Consider the following 20,297-nt stretch of genomic DNA (forward strand, 5'->3'; position numbering starts at 1 on the left):
TTGTTCTCCTGCATTGATCTCATATGATGGACAACTGGTTGAATGGTCTCAGCTGATTGAACTATCACATCCTAACTATAAAACACGCAATAATGTCAGTTTCTTGCTCAGCAAATGATGAAAAATGGCTTACGTTTCGCACGCATGAGAAATAGTTATGCAGGGATTTTACACACAAAATCGCACAGGGTGTGTGGACAGCATGGTGCTCAACCTATTTAAGGCGCCTGCCTGTCCAATGGCTACAAGCAAAGCAGTAGTAGGTAAGAATCATACACGATGTCGCGAGGACAAGGAAGAGCGATGGGAAGCATGCTCGCGGTTCTCCTTGTAGCCACCCTGCTCCACCTCGCCGGCGGCAGCCCTCCTCCGGAGCCGGTGGTCTGCACGGACGGCACGTCCAACTGCACGGTCACCAACTCGGTCGGTTCCTTCCCGGACCGCATCGTCTGCCGCGCGCGCAGCGTCACCTACCCGCGCACCGAGCAGGAGCTCGTCGGGGCCGTGGCGGCCGCGGTGTCCGCGAAGCGCAAGATGAAGGTGGCCACGAGGTACTCGCACAGCATCCCCAAGCTGATGTGCCCCGGCGGCCTCGACGGCGCCATCATAAGCACGGAGCGGCTCAACCGGACGGTGCGCATCGACGCGAAGAAGGGGCTCATGACGGTGGAGAGCGGCATGGTCCTCCGTGACCTGGTCGAGGCGGCCGGCGCCGCGGGGCTGTCGCTCCCGAACTCGCCGTACTGGTACGGCCTGACGATCGGGGGCCTGCTGTCGACGGGCGCGCACGGGAGCTCGCTGTGGGGCAAGGGCAGCGCCGTGCACGAGTACGTGGTCGGGCTGAGGATCGTGACGCCGGCGCCGGCCAGCAAGGGGTACGCCGTGGTGAGGGAGCTCGGCGCCGATCACCCGGACCTGGACGCGGCGAAGGTCAGTCTCGGGGTTCTCGGCGTGGTCTCTCAGGTCACCCTGGCCCTGCAGCCGCTGTTCAAGCGGTCGTTGACGTTCGTGACGCGCGACGACTCGGACTTCGCGGGCCAGGTGGCCGCCTGGGGCCGCCTCCACGAGTTCGGCGACATGGCGTGGCTGCCGCAGCAGCGCAAGGTCCTCTACCGCGAGGACGACCGCGTCGACGTCTCGTCGCCGGGCGACGGCCTCTGGGACTCGCTCCTTGGCCGCTCCATTCCCACGCGGCTGCTCGTCAATGGCAGAGCCGCCGAGGAGCGGCTGCAGGAGGGCAGCACCAACGACACCGCTCTGTGCGCCGCGGGGCGGCTGCAGGCGGACTCGCTGGAGCGGCAGGCCTACGGCTTCAAGAACGACGGCCTCAACTTCACCGGGTACCCGGTCGTGGGGTACCAGCACCGCATCCAGGCGTCCGGCACGTGCATAAACAGCCCGGAGGACGGCCTCAACACCAGCTGCCCCTGGGACCCGCGCATCCGGGGCTCCTTCTCTCAGAACACCGACTTCAGCATCGCGCTCTCCAAGGCGCCGGCGTTCGTGGCGGAGATGCAGCGGCTCCGGGACCTCAGCCCGGACACGTTCTGCGCCGGCATCGACACCAGGTTCGGCGTGCTCATCCGCTACGTCAAGGCGTCCTCCGCTTACCTAGGCAAGCCCGAGGACTCCGTCGACTTCGACATAGTCTCCTACCGGAGCCGCACCGACGGCATGCCGCGCGCGCACGCCGACGTGGTGGACGAGATCGAGCAGATGGCGCTGCACAAGTACGGCGGCCTCCCGCACTGGGGGAAGAACCGCAACTTCGCCTTCGACGGCGCCATCGCGAAATACCCGAAAGCTGATGAATTCCTCAGGGTGAAGGACAGGTACGACCCCGACGGGCTCTTCTCCAGCGAGTGGAGCGACCAGGTGCTCGGCATCAATGGGAGCCCCAACATCGTCAAGGAGGGCTGCGGCGTGGAAGGGTTGTGTGTTTGCTCTGAAGACTCGCACTGTGCGCCCGAGCAAGGCTACTTTTGCCGTCCAGGAAAGGTGCACGACGAGGCGAGGGTTTGCTCCACAAGTGTTAACCCGTGACCTCGCTTCTCAAGATTCTGCGCAACCAACCGCACTAGCGTGAACCGGTGCACTTTATTAGAGCAAATAACGTTTCATATATGTAGTATATTGCATTTGTCCTTGTCTTTGTATTTGCAAGGCTTTTGATTTTAGCCTTGGTCATCTACATAAATTTTCAAATTTATATTTTTTCCTGCCTTTTGTTATTTGATTTTGCTTATGAGGATTGACTGGATTGTCGACCGAGTCCCGACTTGGAAGGCCTCTTGATATCCAAGGCTGCATGCTAACCCGGGTTAGAATGGTCCGGACCACCATTCAGCTCCATCAACTCTTGGTCCTCGGTCTTTACTGGAGAGCATGAAAGCAAGTGGATAAGATCCTCTGTGGGTTCCTCTCGGCTAGAGACTAGAGGGGCATATGTTCATGGCAACGAGTGTCATGTGAACTAGGTTAATGTGTGTCAAGTATCATTCCTTAAAGCTCGACAGTCTAGGCATCATTGACATTGCCAATACCTCAACTAGCCATGGGATTATCTAGCTTTGGAGGATGCGGGCCGAGGGCTCGACATGCAATTCTCTAGGATGAGCGGAGTGTGTTCAAATCCTCTGCCAAGATGTTGGTGGGAGATGAAAACACCACACTCTTCTGGGAGAATCATCGTCTTAGGGCCAAAGCCATAGAAAATTTGGTGCCAGACCATATCCAGCTCGCCTCGGTGCCGACTTGTAAGAGACGTTTTGTTCGAGATGCTATTGCCTCTGAGGACCCGTTGAGTTGCGGTGATTGATGACAAGGTAATTAAGTGGACTAAAGATTTATCACTTAATTTGTTCCACGTTATTCTTTGGATGAACCCAATAGTTCATAAGTTATGGGCTTGTGGTGGAGCCAAGATACATTGAATTTAAGGACAACTGTACCATCAAGTGGGGCACATGCAAAATAGCGATGAACTCTATCTCAAGATCCACAATCAAATCTCTAAGTTTTTCACTCCCTCCACTCAATTATTCAAGTTTCCATGCTTCCTGATACTCTAGAGTATTACCTACGTGGTACTACCGATCATGTAAGGATTGGGTGTTTCTGTTGTGCGGATATTGTTCTCTTAGTGTTTTTTTAAACCGCCGAGACTTCTCCTTCGGTACCACTGAGCTTTTATCTTGCCAAGAGCATCTTCGTTTGCTCTGGTACCTCCGAGTACTTCTGAGGTTGATCTCCCCGATACTTTTGAGAAACTTACTCCCTTCACATAGAAACGAGCTACTTCCTTCCAGCACGTACCTCTGAGTATTTTGAATCCAATACCTAGGGTATTTTGATTTCTAAGAGGTTTACTAGACAACTGGGTACATTGGACTGACAGTCACTACTAGGAAAGTTTGTTTTCCTATCTGATCGTCCAATTTTTGAATGAGTCTGCGCTATTACCCGTCTCAACATGCGCATCTCCACTACACCCAACCATTGAACATGTTATCTTTTAGTTGGTCAACACCTTTCACCATTGCGGGTCAAATCGCCGTTCTATAGAACCAACCTTTTAGCTTTTGTGTCACTCTCTTGTCATAAAGAACGCCAAAAGCTTGGCGCCACTTCATCCATCTAGTTGCGATTTGATGGCTCACATCTTCACTGATATCACCATCCTTCTGCATCATTGACCCCAAATAAATCAGATGCACCAAAAATAAAAATTGCCTAAAGAACATAATTTGGCCCATAATAGCCCACGACAACCCTTTCAATGCTTATCATCATTTACTTCATTTAAATAGTGCATAACTCCTTAACCAAAAAACTTAAATCATAGAAAATGCACTATAGGTTGGAAGGATTAATTGCAGTCCAGAAGAGCTACGACAACCTGTTAAAGTACCACCCCAATAGAAAAAGGTTCTTTGAATGAAAATTATCATCTGAAGGATGAGACACTTGTGTCAGTATTTGGATCATTAATTTGCTTCTTCGGTAGAACTACACTGAATTGAATAGAACCCCTTCTGATGTAATCACATCATGCTCTCTCCCTTAGATACATCTTGAAAGATATCCATGTTAGGTTACAAAGTGTGCATAGTCCCTGTACTGTGCCCACGGGATCCTCATGCGTCCGGGCCTTGTACCGTGCGCAGTGTCCAAGACCTTGTGCCCACATGATATATACAGAGGGGTTCTGCCCTATGCTTAGCCAGACTACTCCATGCCATGCACTTAAGCACTTGCACTTATATTTTCTATCTATGTTGTTTCTCTCGCAGACTCCACTGGCAAACATGGGGATGCTCGTCGCAAGAGGTCCAAGGCTGGTGATGATCAATTCATAGTTGTTTGTCATCTGCCGTCAGAGGATATTTCCTCAGGTAGGTGGTCGTGTTCGTCGTGCTGCTACGAATAGGCATGTGATCAAAAATTCCGACATCACGAGTGAAGAGGAGTATGACTCGCAAGAGGATGCCCACTATGACCATGATGAAGATCTAGAGGGTGCCTATGAGGATGATGATGTGGACGAGGAGAGTCCTAGTGATGAGACAGTTCCAGTTCTTCCTAATGTTAGGGAGTTGTCAGTCACCGAGTGGGGCAAGGTTGAGTATTGGACTTTCAGGCAGGAGGATTTGTATGTTGTTGTCACAGGTGAAGGAGTTGACCCAAGGTCCGTGATCTGAGGATTATCCTCATTGATGTACAAAAGAATTATGTCCTTGATGCACCGCTAGGTGACAGACCTATTGCAGGAGAAGATGCACACGTTATGAACGTTTGACAAAGCTTATATGATGACTACTTAATAGTTTAGTGCACCATGCTTTACGGCTTAGAACCGGGACTTCAAAAAAATGTTTTGAATGCCACAGAGCATATAAGATGTTCTAAGAGTTGAAATTGGCATTTCATACTCATGCCTGTGTCGAGAGGTATGAGACCTCTGATAGTACTTTGCCTACAAGATGGAGGGGAGAATAGCTCAACTAGTGAGCACGTGCTCAGATTGTCTGGGTACTACAATTGCTTGAATCAAGTGGGAGTTAATCTTCCAGATAAGATAGTAATTGGCAAAGTTCTCTAGTCACTATCACCAAGTTACTACTCCCTCCATTCCAAAATAGATGATCCAATTTTGTACTAAAGTTAGTACAAAGTTGAGTCATCTATTTTGGAATGGAGGGAGTAGAACTTAGTGATGAACTATAATATGCAAGGGATGACGTAAGTAATTCCCAAGCTCTTCGCGATGCTGAAGTCGGCGAAGGTAGAAACCAAGAAATAGCATCAAGTGTTGATGGTTAACAAGACCACTAGTTTCAAGAAAAGGGCAAAGGGAAAGAAAGAGGAACTTCAAAGAAGAATAGCAAGCAAGTTGCTGCTCCCATGAAGAAGCTCAAAGCTAGACCCAAGCCTGGAACTAAGTGCTTCTACTGCAAAGGAAATGGTCATTAGAAGAGGAACTGCCCTAGATACTTGGCGGATAAGAAGGATGGCAAAGTGAACAAAAGTATATTTGATATACATGTTATTGATGTGTACTTTACTATTGTTTATAGCAACCCCTCAATATTTGATACTGGTTCAGTTGCTAAGAGTAGTAACTCGAAACGGGAGTTGCAAAATAAACATAGACTAGTTAAGGGCAAGGTGATGATGTGAGTTGGAAGTGATTCCAAGGTTGATAAGATCACCATCGCACACTCCCTTTACCTTCAGGATTAGTGTTGAACCTAAAATAAATGTTATTTGGTGTTTGCATTGAGCATAATATGATTAGATCATGTTTATTGCAATACGGTTATTCTTTCAAGTCAAAAAATAATTGTTATTCTGTTTACATGAATAAAACCTTCTGAGGTCACACACCCAAGGTGAATGGTTTATTGAATCTCGGTAGTAGTGATAGACATATTCATAGTATTGAAGCCAAAAGATATAAGTTTAATAATGATAGTGCAACTTATTTGTGGCACTTCCGTTTAGGTCATATTGGTGTAAAGCGCATGAAGAAACTCCATGTTGATGGGATTTTGGAATAATTGATTATGAATCACTTGTTGCTTGCGAACCATGCCTCATGGGCAAGATGACTAAAACTCTGTTCTCTGGAACAATGGAACGAGCAACAGACTTATTGGAAATAATACATACTGATGTATGCGGTCCGATGAGTGTTGATGGTCGTGGCGGGTATCGTTATTTTCTGACCCTCACAGATGATTTGAGCAGATATGGGTATATCTACTTGATGAAACATAAGTATGAAACATTTGAAAAGTTCAAATAATTTTAGAGTGAAGTGGAAAATCATCATAACAAGAAAATTAAATTTCTATGATCTGATCGTGGAGGTGAATATTTGAGTTATGAGTTTGGTATTCATTTGAAACAATGCGTAATAGTTCCGCAACTCACACCACCTAGAACACCACAGCGTAATGGTGTGTCCGAAGGTCGTAACCGCACTTTATTAGATTTGGTGCGATCTATGATGTCTCTTACCGATTTACCACTATCATTTTGGGGTTATGCATTAGAGACAGCTGCATTCACGTTAAATAGGGCACCATATAAATCCATTGATATGACACTGTATGAACCGTGGTTTGGCAACATACCTAAGCTGTTGTTTCTTAAAGTTTGGGGCTGCGACGATTATGTGAAAAAGCTTCAACATGATAAGCTCAAACCCAAATAAGAGAAATGCGTCTTCATAGGATACCCAAAGGAGACTATTGGGTATACCTTCTATCACAGATCCTAAAGCAACATATTCGTTGCTAAGAATGGATCCTTTCTAGAGAAGGAGTTTCTCTCGAAAGAAGTGAGTGGGAGAAAAGTAGAACTTGATGAGGTAATTGTACCTTCTTTCGAGATTGGAAAGTAGTGAAGGAAATATGCCCTAGAGGCAATAATAAAGTTGTTATTTATATTTCCTTATATCATGATAAATGTTTATTATTCATGCTAGAATTGTATTAACCGGAAACTTAGTACATGTGTGAATACATAGACAAACAGAGTGTCAATAGTATGCCTCTACTTGACTAGCTCGTTGAATCAATGATGGTTATGTTTCCTGACCATAGACATGAATTGTCATTTGATTAACAAGATCACATTAGAGAATGATGTGATTGACTAGACCCATCCGTTAGCTTAGCACAATGATCGTTTAGTTTGTTGCTATTGCTTTCTCCATAACTTATACATGTTCCTATGACTATGAGATCATGCAACTTCCGAATACCAGAGGAACACTTAGTGTGCTATCAAATGTCACAACGTAACTGGGTGACTATAAAGATGTTCTACAGGTATCTCCAATGGTGTTTGTTGAGTTGGCATAGATTGAGATTATGATTTGTCACTCTGAGTATCAGAGAGGTATCTCTGGGCTCTCTCGGTAATGCACATCACTCTAAGCCTTGCAAGCAATGTGACTAATGAGTTAGTTGCGGGATGATGCATTACGGAACGAGTAAAGAGACTTGCTGGTAAAGATATTGAACTAGGTATTGAGATACCGACGATCGAATCTCGAGTAAGTAACATACCGATGACAAAGGGAACAATGTATGTTGTTGTGCGGTTTGACCGATAAAGATCTTTGTAGAATATGTAGGAACCAATATGAGCATCTAGGTTCCTCTATTGGTTATTAACCGGAGATGAGTCTCGGTCATGTCTACATAGTTCTCGAACCCATAGGGTCCGCACGCTTAACGTTCGGTGATGATTGCTATTTTGAGTTTATGTGCTTTGATGTACGGAAGGTAGTTCAGAGTCCCGGATATGATCACGGACACGACGAGGAGTCTCGAAATGGTCGAGACATAAAGATCGATATATTGGAAGCCTATGTTTGGACATCGGAATGGTTCCGGATGAGTTTGGGCATTTTCCGGAGTACTGGGAGGTTACTGAAACCCCCCGGGGAGTATATGGGCCTTATTGGGCCTTAGTGGAATAGAGGAGAGGAAGGGAAAAGGTGGGAGGCGCGTCCCCTAGCCCAATCCGAATTGGGTGCCCCCCTTCCCTCCCTCTCTCCTCCCCTTCCTTCTCTCCTACTCCTACTATTTGGAAGGGGGAATCCTACTCCCGGTGGGAGTAGGACTCCCCTAGGGCGCGCCATAGAGGGCCGGCCCTCCCCCCTCCTCCACTCCTTTATGTACGGGGGAGGGGGCACCCCATAGACACACAAGTTGATCATTTTCTTAACCGTGTGCGGCGCCCCCCTCCACCATAATCCACCTCGGTCATATCGTAGAGGTGCTTAGGTGAAGCCCTGTTCCGGTAGCTTCAGCATCACCGTCATCACGCCGTCGTGCTGACAAAACTCTCCCTCGACACTCAGCTGGATCTAGAGTTCGTGGGATGTCACCGAGCTGAACGTGTGCAGATCGCGGAGGTGTCGTACCTTCGGTGCTAGGATCGGTCGGATCATGAAGACGTTCGACTACATCAACCAGGTTGTCATAACGCTTCCGCTTACGGTCTACGAGGGTACGTGGACAACACTCTTCCCCTCTCGTTGCTATGCATCACCTAGATAGATCTTGCGTGTGCGTAGGATTTTTTTTGAAATTACTGCGTTCCCCAACAGTGGCATCTGAGCCAGGTCTATGCATAGATGTTATATGCGTGAGTAGAACACAAAGGAGTTGTGGGAGTGGGTATATACATATTGCTTGCCGTCACTAGTTGATTCTTGATTCAGCGGTATTGTTGGATGAAGCGCCTCAGACTGATATTACGCGTACGCTTACGCGAGACTGGTTCTACCGACGTGCTTCGCACACAGGTGGCTAGTGGGTGTCAGTTTCTCCAACTTTAGTTGAATCGGCTTCAATGAACAGGGTTCTTTCTGAAGATCAAAAAGCAATCACTATACCGCGTTGTGATTTTTGATGCGTAGGTAATGTTGGGGAACATAGTAATTTCAAAAATATTCCTACACACATGCAAGATCATGGTGATGTATAGCAACGAGAGGGGAGAGTGTGTCCATGTACCCTCATAGACCGAAAGCGGAAGCGTTAGCACAAAACGGTTGATGTAGTCGTACGTCTTCACGATCCGACCGATCCAAGTACCGAACGCACGGCACCTCCGAGTTCAGCACACGTTCAGCTCGATGACGTCCCTCGAACTCCGATCCAGCCGAGCTTTGAGGGAGAGTTCCATCAGCATGACGGTGTGGTGACTATGTTGATGTTCTACCGTCATAGGGCTTCGTCTAAGCACCGCTACGATATTATCGAGGTGGACTATGATGAAGAGGGGCACCGCACACGGCTAAAAGATCCAAGAGATCAATTGTTGTGTCTATGGGGTGCCCCCTGGCCACATATACAAAGGAGTGGAGGAGGGGGAGAGGGCCGGCCCCTATGGCGCGCCCTGGAGGAGTCCTACTCCCACCGGGAGTAGGATTCCTCCCCTTCCAAGTAGTAGGAGTATGAGACAAGGAAGGGGAAGAGGGAAGAGAAGGAAGCAGGGGGCGCCGCCCCTCCCCCTAGTCCAATTCGGACTAGTCATTGGGGGGCGCGCGGCCTGCCTCTCTCTCTCTCTCCCCTAAAGCCCAATAAGGCACATATACTTCTTCCCTCGTATTCCCATAACTCATCGGTACTCCGAAAAATACCCGAACCACTCGGGACCTTTCCGATGTCCGAATATAGTCGTCCAATATATCGATCTTTACGTCTCGACCATTTCGAGACTCCTCGTCATGTCCCCGATCTCATTCGGGACTCCTAACTACCTTCGATACATCAAAACACATAAACTCATAATATAACCGTCATCGAACTTTAAGCGTGCGGACCCTACGGGTTCGAGAACTATGTAGACATGACCGAGACATGTCTCCGGTCAATAATCAATAGCGGAACCTGGATGACCATATTGGCTCCTACATATTCTACGAAGATATTTATCGGTCAAACCGCATAACAACATACGTTGTTCCCTTTGTCATCGGTATGTTACTTGCCCGAAATTCGATCGTTGGTATCTCAATACCTAGTTCAATCTCGTTATCGGCAAGTCTCTTTACTCGTTCCGTAATACATCATCCCGTAACTAACTCATTAGTTGCAATGCTTGCAAGGCCTAAGTGATGTGTATTACCGAGTGGGCCTAGAGATACCTCTCCGACAATCGGAGTGACAAATCCTAATCTCGAAATACACCAACCCAACAAGTACCTTCGGAGACACCTGTAGGGCACCTTTATAATCACCCAGTTATGTTGTGACGTTTGGTAGCACACAAAGTGTTCCTCCGGTAAATGGGAGTTGCATAATCTCATAGTCATAGGGACATGTATAAGTCATGAAGAAAGCAATAGCAACAAACTAAACGATCAAGTGCTAAGCTAACGGAATGGGTCAAGTCAATCACATCATTCTCCTAATGCTATGATCCTGTTAATCAAATGACAACTCTTTGTCCATGGCTAGGAAACATAACCATCTTTGATCAACGAGCTAGTCAAGTAGAGGCATACTAGTGACACTCTGTTTGTCTATGTATTCACACATGTATCATGTTTTCGGTTAATACAATTCTAGCATGAATAATAAACATTTATCATGATATAAGGAAATAAATAATAACTTTATTATTGCCTCTAGGGCATATTTCCTTCAGTCTCCCACTTGCACTAGAGTCAATAATCTAGTTCACATCTTTATGTGATTATTTCACATCTCCATGTGACTAATACCCAAAGGGTTTACTAGAGTCTATAATCTAGTTCACATCGCTATGTAATTAATCATGTTTTGCTTGTGAGAGAAGTTTAGTCTACGAGTCTGCAACATTCAGATCCGTATGTATTTCACAAATTTCTATGTCTACAATGCTCTGCAGGGAGCTACTCTAGCTAATTGCTCCCACTTTCAATATGTATCCAGATTGATACTTAGAGTCATCTAGACCGATGTAAAAAACTTGCATCAACATAACTCTTTACGACGAACTCTTTTATCACCTCCATAACCGAAGTATTTCCTTAGTCCTCTAAGGATAATTTTGATCGCTGTCCAGTGATCTACTCCTAGATCACTATTGTACTCCCTTGCCAGAAAGATGCTAAGGTGTACAATAGGACTGGTAAACAACATAGCATACTTTATAGAACCTATGACTGAGGCATAGGGAATGACTTATCATTCTCTTTCTATTTTCTGTTGTGGTCGGGTTTTGAGTCTTTATTCAACTTCACACCTTGCAACACAGGCAAGAACTCCTTCTTTGAATGTTCCATTTTTAACTACGTCAAAATCTTGTCAAGGTATGTACTCATTGAAATAACTTATCAAGCGTCTTGATCTATCTCTATAGATCTTGGTGCTCAATGTGTAAGCAGCTTCATCGAGGTCTTTCTTTGAAAAACTCCTTTCAAATACTCCTTTATGCTTTCCAGAAAATTCTACATTCTTTCCGATCAACAATATGTCATTCACATATATTTATCAGAAATGTTGTAGTGCTCCCACTCACTTTCTTATAAATACAGGCTTCACTGCAAGTCTGTATAAAACCATATACTTTGATCACTTTATCAAAGCATATATTCCAACTCCGAGATGCTTGCACCAGTCCATAGATGAATCGCTGGAGCTTGCTCACTTTGTTAGCACCTTTAGGGTCGACAAAACCTTCTAGTTGCATCATATACAACTCTTCTTTTTAAGAAATCCATGAAGGAATACAGTTTTGACATCCATTTGCCAGATTTCATAAAATGCGGCAACTGCTAACATGATTCGGACATACTTTTAAGTAACGATACGAGTGAGAAAATCTCATTGTAGTCAACACCTTGAACTTGTCGAAAACACCTTGCGACAATTCAAGCTTTGTAGATACTAACACTACTATCAGCGCTCATCTTCCTCTTGAAGATCCATTTATTCTTAATGACTCATCGATCATCGGGCAAGTCAATCAAAGTCCACACTTTGTTCTCATACATGGATCCAATCTCAGATTTCATGGCCTCAAGCCATTTCGCGGAATCTGGGCTCATCATCGCTTCCTCATAGTTCGTAGGTTCATCATGGTCAATTAACATGACCTCCAGAACAGGATTACCGTACCACTCTGGTGCGGATCTCACTCTGTTTGACCTACGAGGTTCGGTAGTAACTTGATCTGAAGTTACATGATCATCATCATTAGCTTCCTCACTAATTGGTGTAGGAGTCACAGAAACAGATTTCTGTGATGATCTACTTTCCAATAAGGGAGAAGGTATAGTTACCTCATCAAGTTCTACTTTCCTCCCACTCACTTCTTTTGAGAGAAACTCCTTCTCTAGAAAGGATCCATTCTCAGCAACGAATGTCTTGCCTTCGGATTTGTGATAGAAGGTGTTGTTGGAGAACGTAGCAGAATTTTAAAATTTTCTATGCATCACCAAGATCAATCTATGGAGTCATCTAGCAACGAGGGAGAGAGGAGTGCATCTACATACCCTTGTAGATCGCGCGCAGAAGCGTTCAAGAGAACGGGGTTGATGGAGTCGTACTCGTCGTGATCCAAATCATCGATGACACCTCCGCGTTCAACACACATATGGTTGGGAAGACGTCTCCTCCAACTTGATCCAGCAAGGGGGAAGGAGAGGTTGATGAAGATCCAGCAGCATGACGGCATGGTGGTGGAAGCAACGGTGATCTCGGCAGGGCTTCGCCAAGCTCAGGGAGAGGGAGGAGTGTGACGGAAGGGAGAGGGAGGCGCCAGGGGCTAGGGTGTGGCTGCCCTCCCTCCCCCACTATATATAGGACCCCTAGGGGGGGCGCCGGCCCTAGGAGATTGAATCTCCAAGGGGGGGCGGCGGCCAAGGGGGGTGGAGTGCCCCCCAAGCCAAGTGGGGCGCCCCCACCCCTAGGGTTTCCAACCCTAGGCGCAGGGGAGGCCCATGGGGGGGGGGGCGCACCAGCCCACTAGGGGCTGGTTCCCCTGCCACTTCACCCCATGGGGCCCTCCGGGATAGGTGGCCCCACCCGGTGGACCCCCGGGACCCTTCCGGTTGTCCCGGTACAATACCGATTACCCCCGAAACCTTCTAGATGGCCGAAACTTGACTTCCTATATATAAATCTTCACCTCCGGACCATTCCAAAACTCCTCGTGACGTCCGGGATCTCATCCGGGACTCTGAACAACTTTCGTGTTACCATATGCATATCTCAACAACCCTAGTGTCACCGAACCTTAAGTGTGTAGACCCTACGGGTTTGGGAGACACGCAGACATGACCGAGACGACTCTCCGGTCAATAACGGACCTGGATACCCATGTTGGCTCCCACATGCTCCTCGATGATCTCATCGGATGAACCACGATGTCGAGGATTCAATCAACCCCGTATACAATTCCCTTTGTCAATCGGTACGTTACTTGCCCGAGACTCGATCGTCGGTATCCCAATACCTCGTTCAATCTCGTTACCGGCAAGTCACTTTACTCATACCGTAATGCATGATCCCGTGATCAACCACTTGGTCACATTGAGCTCATTATGATGATGCATTACCGAGTGGGCCCAGAGATACCTCTCCGTCATACGGAGTGACAAATCCCAGTCTCGATTCGTGCCAACCCAACAGACACTTTCGGAGATACCTGTAGTGTACCTTTATAGTCACCCAGTTACTTTGTGACGTTTGACACACCCAAAGCACTCCTACGGTATCCGGGAGTTGCACAATCTCATGGTCTAAGGAAATGATACTTGACATTCAGAAAAGCTATAGCAAACGAACTACACGATCTTTGAGCTATGCTTAGGATTGGGTCTTGTCCATCACATCATTCTCCTAATGATGTGATCCCGTTATCAATGACATCCAATGTCCATAGTCAGGAAACCATGACTATCTTTTGATCAACAAGCTAGTCAACCAGAGGCTCACTAGGGACGTGTTGTGGTCTATGTATTCACACATGTATTACGATTTCCGGATAACACAATTATAGCATGAACAATAGACAATTATCATGAACAAAGAAATATAATAATAACCATTTTATTATTGCCTCTAGGGCATATTTCCAACAGTCTCCCACTTGCACTAGAGTCAATAGTCTAGTTACATTGTGATGAATCGAACACCCATGCAGTTCTGGTGTTGATCATGTTTTGCTCTAGGGAGAGGTTTAGTCAACGGATCTGCCACATTCAGGTCCGTATGTACTTTACAAATATCTATGTCTCCATTTTGAACACTTTCACGAATGGAGTTGAAGCGACGCTTGATATGCCTGGTCTTCCTGTGAAACCTGGGCTCCTTGGCAAGGGCAATAGCTCCAGTGTTGTCACAGAAGAGAGTCATCGGGCCCGACGCATTGGGTATGACTCCTAGGTCGGTAATGAACTCCTTCACCCAGATTGCCTCTTGTGCTGCCTCCGAGGCTGCCATGTACTCCGCTTCACATGTAGATCCCGCCACAATGCTTTGCTTGCAACTGCACCAGCTTACTGCCCCACCATTCAAAATATACACGTATCCGGTTTGTGACTTAGAGTCATCCAGATCTGTGTCGAAGCTAGCATCGACGTAACCCTTTACGACGAGCTCTTCGTCACCTCCATAAACGAGAAACATATCCTTAGTCCTCTTCAGGTACTTCAGGATATTCTTGACCGCTGTCCAGTGTTCCATGCCGGGATTACTTTGGTACCTTCCTACCAAACTTACGGCAAGGTTTACATCAGGTCTGGTACACAGCATATCATACATGATAGACCCTATGGCCGAGGCATAGGGGACGACACTCATCTTTTCTCTATCTTCTGCCGTGGTCGGGCATTGAGCCGTGCTCAATCTCGTACCTTGCAATACAGGCAAGAACCCCTTCTTTGACTGATCCATTTTGAACTTCTTCAATATCTTGTCAAGGTACGTACTCTGTGAAAGACCAATGAGGCGTCTCGATCTATCTCTATAGATCTTGATGCCTAATATATAAGCAGCTTCTCCAAGATCCTTCATTGAAAAACACTTGTTCAAGTAGGCCTTTATGCTTTCCAAGAATTCTATATCATTTCCCATCAACAGTATGTCATCCACATACAATATGAGAAATGCTACAGAGCTCCCACTCACTTTCTTGTAAATGCAGGCTTCTCCATAAGTCTGCGTAAACCCAAACGCTTTGATCATCTCATCAAAACGAATGTTCCAACTCCGAGATGCTTGCACCAGCCCATAAATCGAGCGTTGGAGCTTGCACACCTTGTCAGCATTCTTAGGATCGACAAAACCTTCCGGCTGCATCATATACAATTCTTCCTTAAGGAAACCATTAAGGAATGCCGTTTTGACGTCCATTTGCCATATCTCATAATCATAGAATGCGGCAATTGCTAACATGATTCGGACGGACTTCAGCTTCGCTACGGGTGAGAAAGTCTCATCGTAGTCAACCCCTTGAACTTGTCGATAACCCTTAGCGACAAGCCGAGCTTTATAGATGGTTACATTACCATCCGCGTCTGTCTTCTTCTTAAAGATCCATTTATTTTCTATGGCTCGCCGATCATCGGGCAAGTCAGTCAAAGTCCATACTTCATTTTCATACATGGATCCTATCTCGGATTTCATGGCTTCCAGCCATTTGTCGGAATCTGGGCCCGCCATCGCTTCTTCATAGTTCGAAGGTTCACCGTTGTCTAACAACATGATTTCCAAGACAGGGTTGCCGTACCACTCTGGTGCGGAACGTGTCCTTGTGGACCTACGAAGTTCAGTAGCAACTTGATCTGAAGTTTCATGATCATCATCATTAACTTCCTCTCTAGTCGGTGCAGGCACCTCAGGAACATTTTCTTGAGCTGCGCCACTTACCGGTTCAAGAGGTAATACTTCATCGAGTTCTACTTTCCTCCCACTTATTTCTTTCGAGAGAAACTCTTTCTCTAGAAAGGATCCATTCTTGGCAACAAAGATCTTGCCTTCGGATCTGAGGTAGAAGGTATACCCAATAGTTTCTTTAGGGTATCCTATGAAGACGCATTTTTCCGACTTGGGTTCGAGCTTTTCAGGTTGAAGTTTCTTGACATAAGCATCGCATCCCCAAACTTTTAGAAACGACAGCTTAGGTTTCTTCCCAAACCATAATTCATACGGTGTCGTCTCAACGGATTTCGACGGAGCCCTATTTAAAGTGAATGCGGCAGTCTCTAAAGCATAGCCCCAAAATGACAGCGGTAAATCGGTAAGAGACATCATAGATCGCACCATATCCAATAGAGTGCGATTACGACGTTCGGACACACCATTACGCTGAGGTGTTCCAGGCGGCGTGAGTTGTGAAACTATTCCACATTTCCTTAAGTGTGTGCCAAATTCGTGACTCAAGTATTCTCCCCCACGATCTGATCGCAAGAACTTGATTTTCTTGTCACGTTGATTCTCAACCTCACTCTGAAATTCCTTGAACTTTTCAAAGGTCGCAGACTTGTGTTTCATTAAGTAGACATACCCATATCTACTCAAGTCATCAGTGAGGGTGAGAACATAACGATAGCCACCGCGAGCCTCAACACTCATTGGACCGCACACATCAGTATGTATGATTTCCAATAAGTTGGTTGCTCGCTCCATTGTTCCTGAGAACGGAGTCTTGGTCATTTTACCCATGAGGCATGGTTCGCACGTGTCAAATGATTCGTAATCAAGAGACTCCAAAAGTCCATCTGCATGGAGCTTCTTCATGCGTTTGACACCTATGTGACCAAGGCGACAGTGCCACAAGTATGTGGGACTATCATTATCAACCTTACATCTTTTGGTATTCACACTATGAATATGTGTAACATTACGCTCGAGATTCATTAAGAATAAACCATTCACCAGCGGAGCATGACCATAAAACATATCTCTCATATAAATAGAACAACCATTATTCTCGGATTTAAATGAGTAGCCATCTCGAATTAAACGAGATCCTGATACAATGTTCATGCTCAAAGCTGGCACTAAATAACAATTATTGAGGTTTAAAACTAATCCCGTAGGTAAATGTAGAGGCAGCGTGCCGACGGCGATCACATCGACCTTGGAACCATTCCCGACGCGCATCGTCACCTCGTCCTTCGCCAGTCTCTGCTTATTCCGCAGCTCCTGCTTTGAGTTACAAATGTGAGCAACCGCACCGGTATCAAATACCCAGGAGCTACTACGAGTACTGGTAAGGTACACATCAATTACATGTATATCACATATACCTTTAGTGTTGCCGGCCTTCTTGTCCGCTAAGTATTTGGGGCAGTTCCGCTTCCAGTGACCACTTCCCTTGCAATAAAAACACTCAGTCTCAGGCTTGGGTCCATTCTTTGACTTCTTCCCGGCAGCTTGCTTACCGGGCGCGGCAACTCCCTTGCCGTCCTTCTTGAAGTTCTTTTACCCTTGCCTTTCTTGAACTTAGTGGTTTTATTCACCATCAACACTTGATGTTCCTTTTTGATTTCCACCTCCGCTGATTTCAGCATTGAATATACCTCAGGAATGGTCTTTTCCATCCCCTGCATATTGAAGTTCATCACAAAGCTCTTGTAGCTCGGTGGAAGCGACTGAAGGATTCTGTCAATGACCGCGTCATCCGGGAGATTAACTCCCAGCTGAGTCAAGCGATTATGCAACCTAGACATTTTGAGTATGTGCTCACCGACAGAACTATTTTCCTCCATCTTACAACTGAAGAACTTGTCAGAGACTTCATATGTCTCGACCCGGGCATGAGCTTGGAAAACCATTTTCAGCTCTTCGAACATCTCATATGCTCCGTGTCTCTCAAAACGCTTTTGGAGCCCCGGTTCTAAGCTGTAAAGCATGCCGCACTGAACGAGGGAGTAATCATCAGCACGTGACTGCCAAGCGTTCATAACGTCTTGGTTCTCTGGGATGGGTGCGTCACCTAGCGGTGCTTCTAGGACATAATCATTCTTGGCAGCTATGAGGATGATCCTCAGGTTTTGGACCCAGTCTGTATAGTTGCTGCCATCATCTTTCAGCTTGGTTTTCTCTAGGAACGCATTGAAGTTGAGGGGAACATTAGCGTGGGCCATTTGATCTACAAGACATAGTGTAAAGATTTTAGACTAAGTTCATGATAATTAAGTTCATCTAATCAAATTATTCAATGAACTCCCACTCAGATAGACATCCCTCTAGTCATCTAAGTGAAACATGATCCGAGTCAACTAGGCCGTGTCTGATCATCACGTGAGACGGACTAGTCAACATCGGTGAACATCTTCATGTTGATCATATCTTCTATACAACTCATGCTCGACCTTTCGGTCTTCCATGTTCCGAGGCCATGTCTGTACATGCTAGGCTCATCAAGTCAACCTAAGTGTATTGCGTGTGTAAATCTGGCTTACGCCCGTTGTATTCGAACATTAGAATCTATCACACCCGATCATCACGTGATGCTTCGAAACAACGAACCTTCGCAACGGTGCATAGTTAGGGGGAACACTTTCTTGAAATTATTACGAGGGATCATCTTATTTAAGCTACCGTCGTTCTAAGCAAATAAGATGCAAAACATATAAACATCACATGCAATCAAATAGTGACATGATATGGCCAATATCATTTGCTCCTTTTGATCTCCATCTTCGGGGCTTCATGATCATCGTTGTCACCGGCATGACACCATGATCTCCATCATCATGATCTCCATCATCGTGTCTTCTTGAAGTTGTCTCGTTATCTATTACTTCTACTACTATGGCTAACACTTTAGCAATAAAGTAAAGTAATTACATGACGTTTATGTTGACACGTAGGTCATAAATAAATTAAGACAACTCCTATGGCTCCTGCCGGTTGTCATACTCATCGACATGCAAGTCGTGATTCCTATTACAAGAACATGATCAATCTCATACATCACATATATCATTCATCACATCCTTTTGGCCATATCACATCACACGACACATGCTGCAAAAACAAGTTAGATGTCCTCTAATTGTTGTTGCAGGTTTTTACGTGGCTGCTATAGGTTTCTAGCAAGAACGTTTCTTACCTACGCCAAAACCACAACGTGATATGCCAATTTCTATTTACCCTTCATAAGGACCCTTTTCATCGAATCCGATCTGACTAAAGTGGGAGAGACAGACACCCGCTAGCCACCTTATGCAACTAGTGCATGTCAATCGGTGGAACCAGCCTCACGTAAGCGTACGTGTAAGGTCGGTCCGGGCCGGTTCATCCCACGATGCCGCCGAATCAATCTAAGACTAGTAACGGCAAGCAAATTGACAATATCCACGCCCACAACTGCTTTGTGTTCTACTCGTGCATAGAAACTATGCATAGACCTAGCTCATGATGCCACTGTTGGAGAACGTAGCAGAATTTTAAAATTTTCTACGCATCACCAAGATCAATCTATGGAGTCATCTAGCAACGAGGGAGAGAGGAGTGCATCTACATACCCTTGTAGATCGCGCGTGGAAGCGTTCAAGAGAACGGGGTTGATGGAGTCGTACTCATTGTGATACAAATCACCGATGACCTAGCGCCGAACGGACGGCACCTCCGCGTTCAACACACGTACGATTGGGAAGACGTCTCCTCCAACTTGATATAGCAAGGGGGAAGGATAGGTTGATGAAGATCCAGCAGCATGACGGCGTGGTGGTGGAAGCAACGGTGATCTCGGCAGGGCTTCGCCAAGCTCAGGGAGAGGGAGGAGTGTCACGGGAGGGAGAGGGAGGCGCCAGGGGATAGGGTGTGGCTGCCCTCCCTCCCCCCACTATATATAGGACCCCTAGGGGGGGGCGCTGGCCCTAGGAGATTGAATCTCCAAGGGGGGGCGGCGACCAAGGGGGGTGGAGTGCCCCCAAGCCAAGTAGGGCGCCCCCACCCCTAGGGTTTCCAACCCTAGGCGCAGGGGAGGCCCATGGGGGGGGGGGGCGCACCAGCCCACTAGGGGCTGGTTCCCTTGCCACTTCAGCCCATGGGGCCCTCCGGGATAGGTGGCCCCACCCGGTGGACCCCCGGGACCCTTCCAGTGGTCCCGGTACAATACCTATTACCCCCGAAACCTTCCCGATGGTCGAAACTTGACTTCCTATATATAAATGTTCACCTCTGGACCATTCCGAAACTCCTCGTGACGTCCGGGATCTCATCCGGGACTCCAAACAACTTTCGGGTTACCGTATGCTAATATCTCAACAACCCTAGCGTCACCGAACCTTAAGTGTGTAGACCCTACGGGTTCGGGAGACATGCAGA

The 20,297-nt window shown here is 46.6% G+C and overlaps 1 protein-coding gene across 1 annotated transcript; it reads left to right on the forward strand.

Moving 5' to 3' along the window:
- The first annotated feature begins 270 nt into the window (after positions 1–270).
- On the forward strand, positions 271–2,217 carry LOC123150957 (L-gulonolactone oxidase 2). The gene has a single exon (XM_044570759.1). The coding sequence runs from the start codon at positions 280–282 to the stop codon at positions 2,041–2,043; it is 1,764 nt and encodes a 587-aa protein (XP_044426694.1). The 5' UTR covers positions 271–279; the 3' UTR covers positions 2,044–2,217.
- Positions 2,218–20,297: the final 18,080 nt, after the last annotated feature.

The sequence above is a fragment of the Triticum aestivum genome, chromosome 7A (assembly GCF_018294505.1).
Source record: "Triticum aestivum cultivar Chinese Spring chromosome 7A, IWGSC CS RefSeq v2.1, whole genome shotgun sequence".
Classification (NCBI taxonomy): Eukaryota; Viridiplantae; Streptophyta; class Magnoliopsida; order Poales; family Poaceae; genus Triticum; species Triticum aestivum.

Coding starts and splice junctions, on each gene's coding strand:
- LOC123150957 (XM_044570759.1), top strand. CDS start 280: ATGTCGCGAGGACAAGGAAGAGCGATGGGAAGCATGCTCGCGGTTCTC.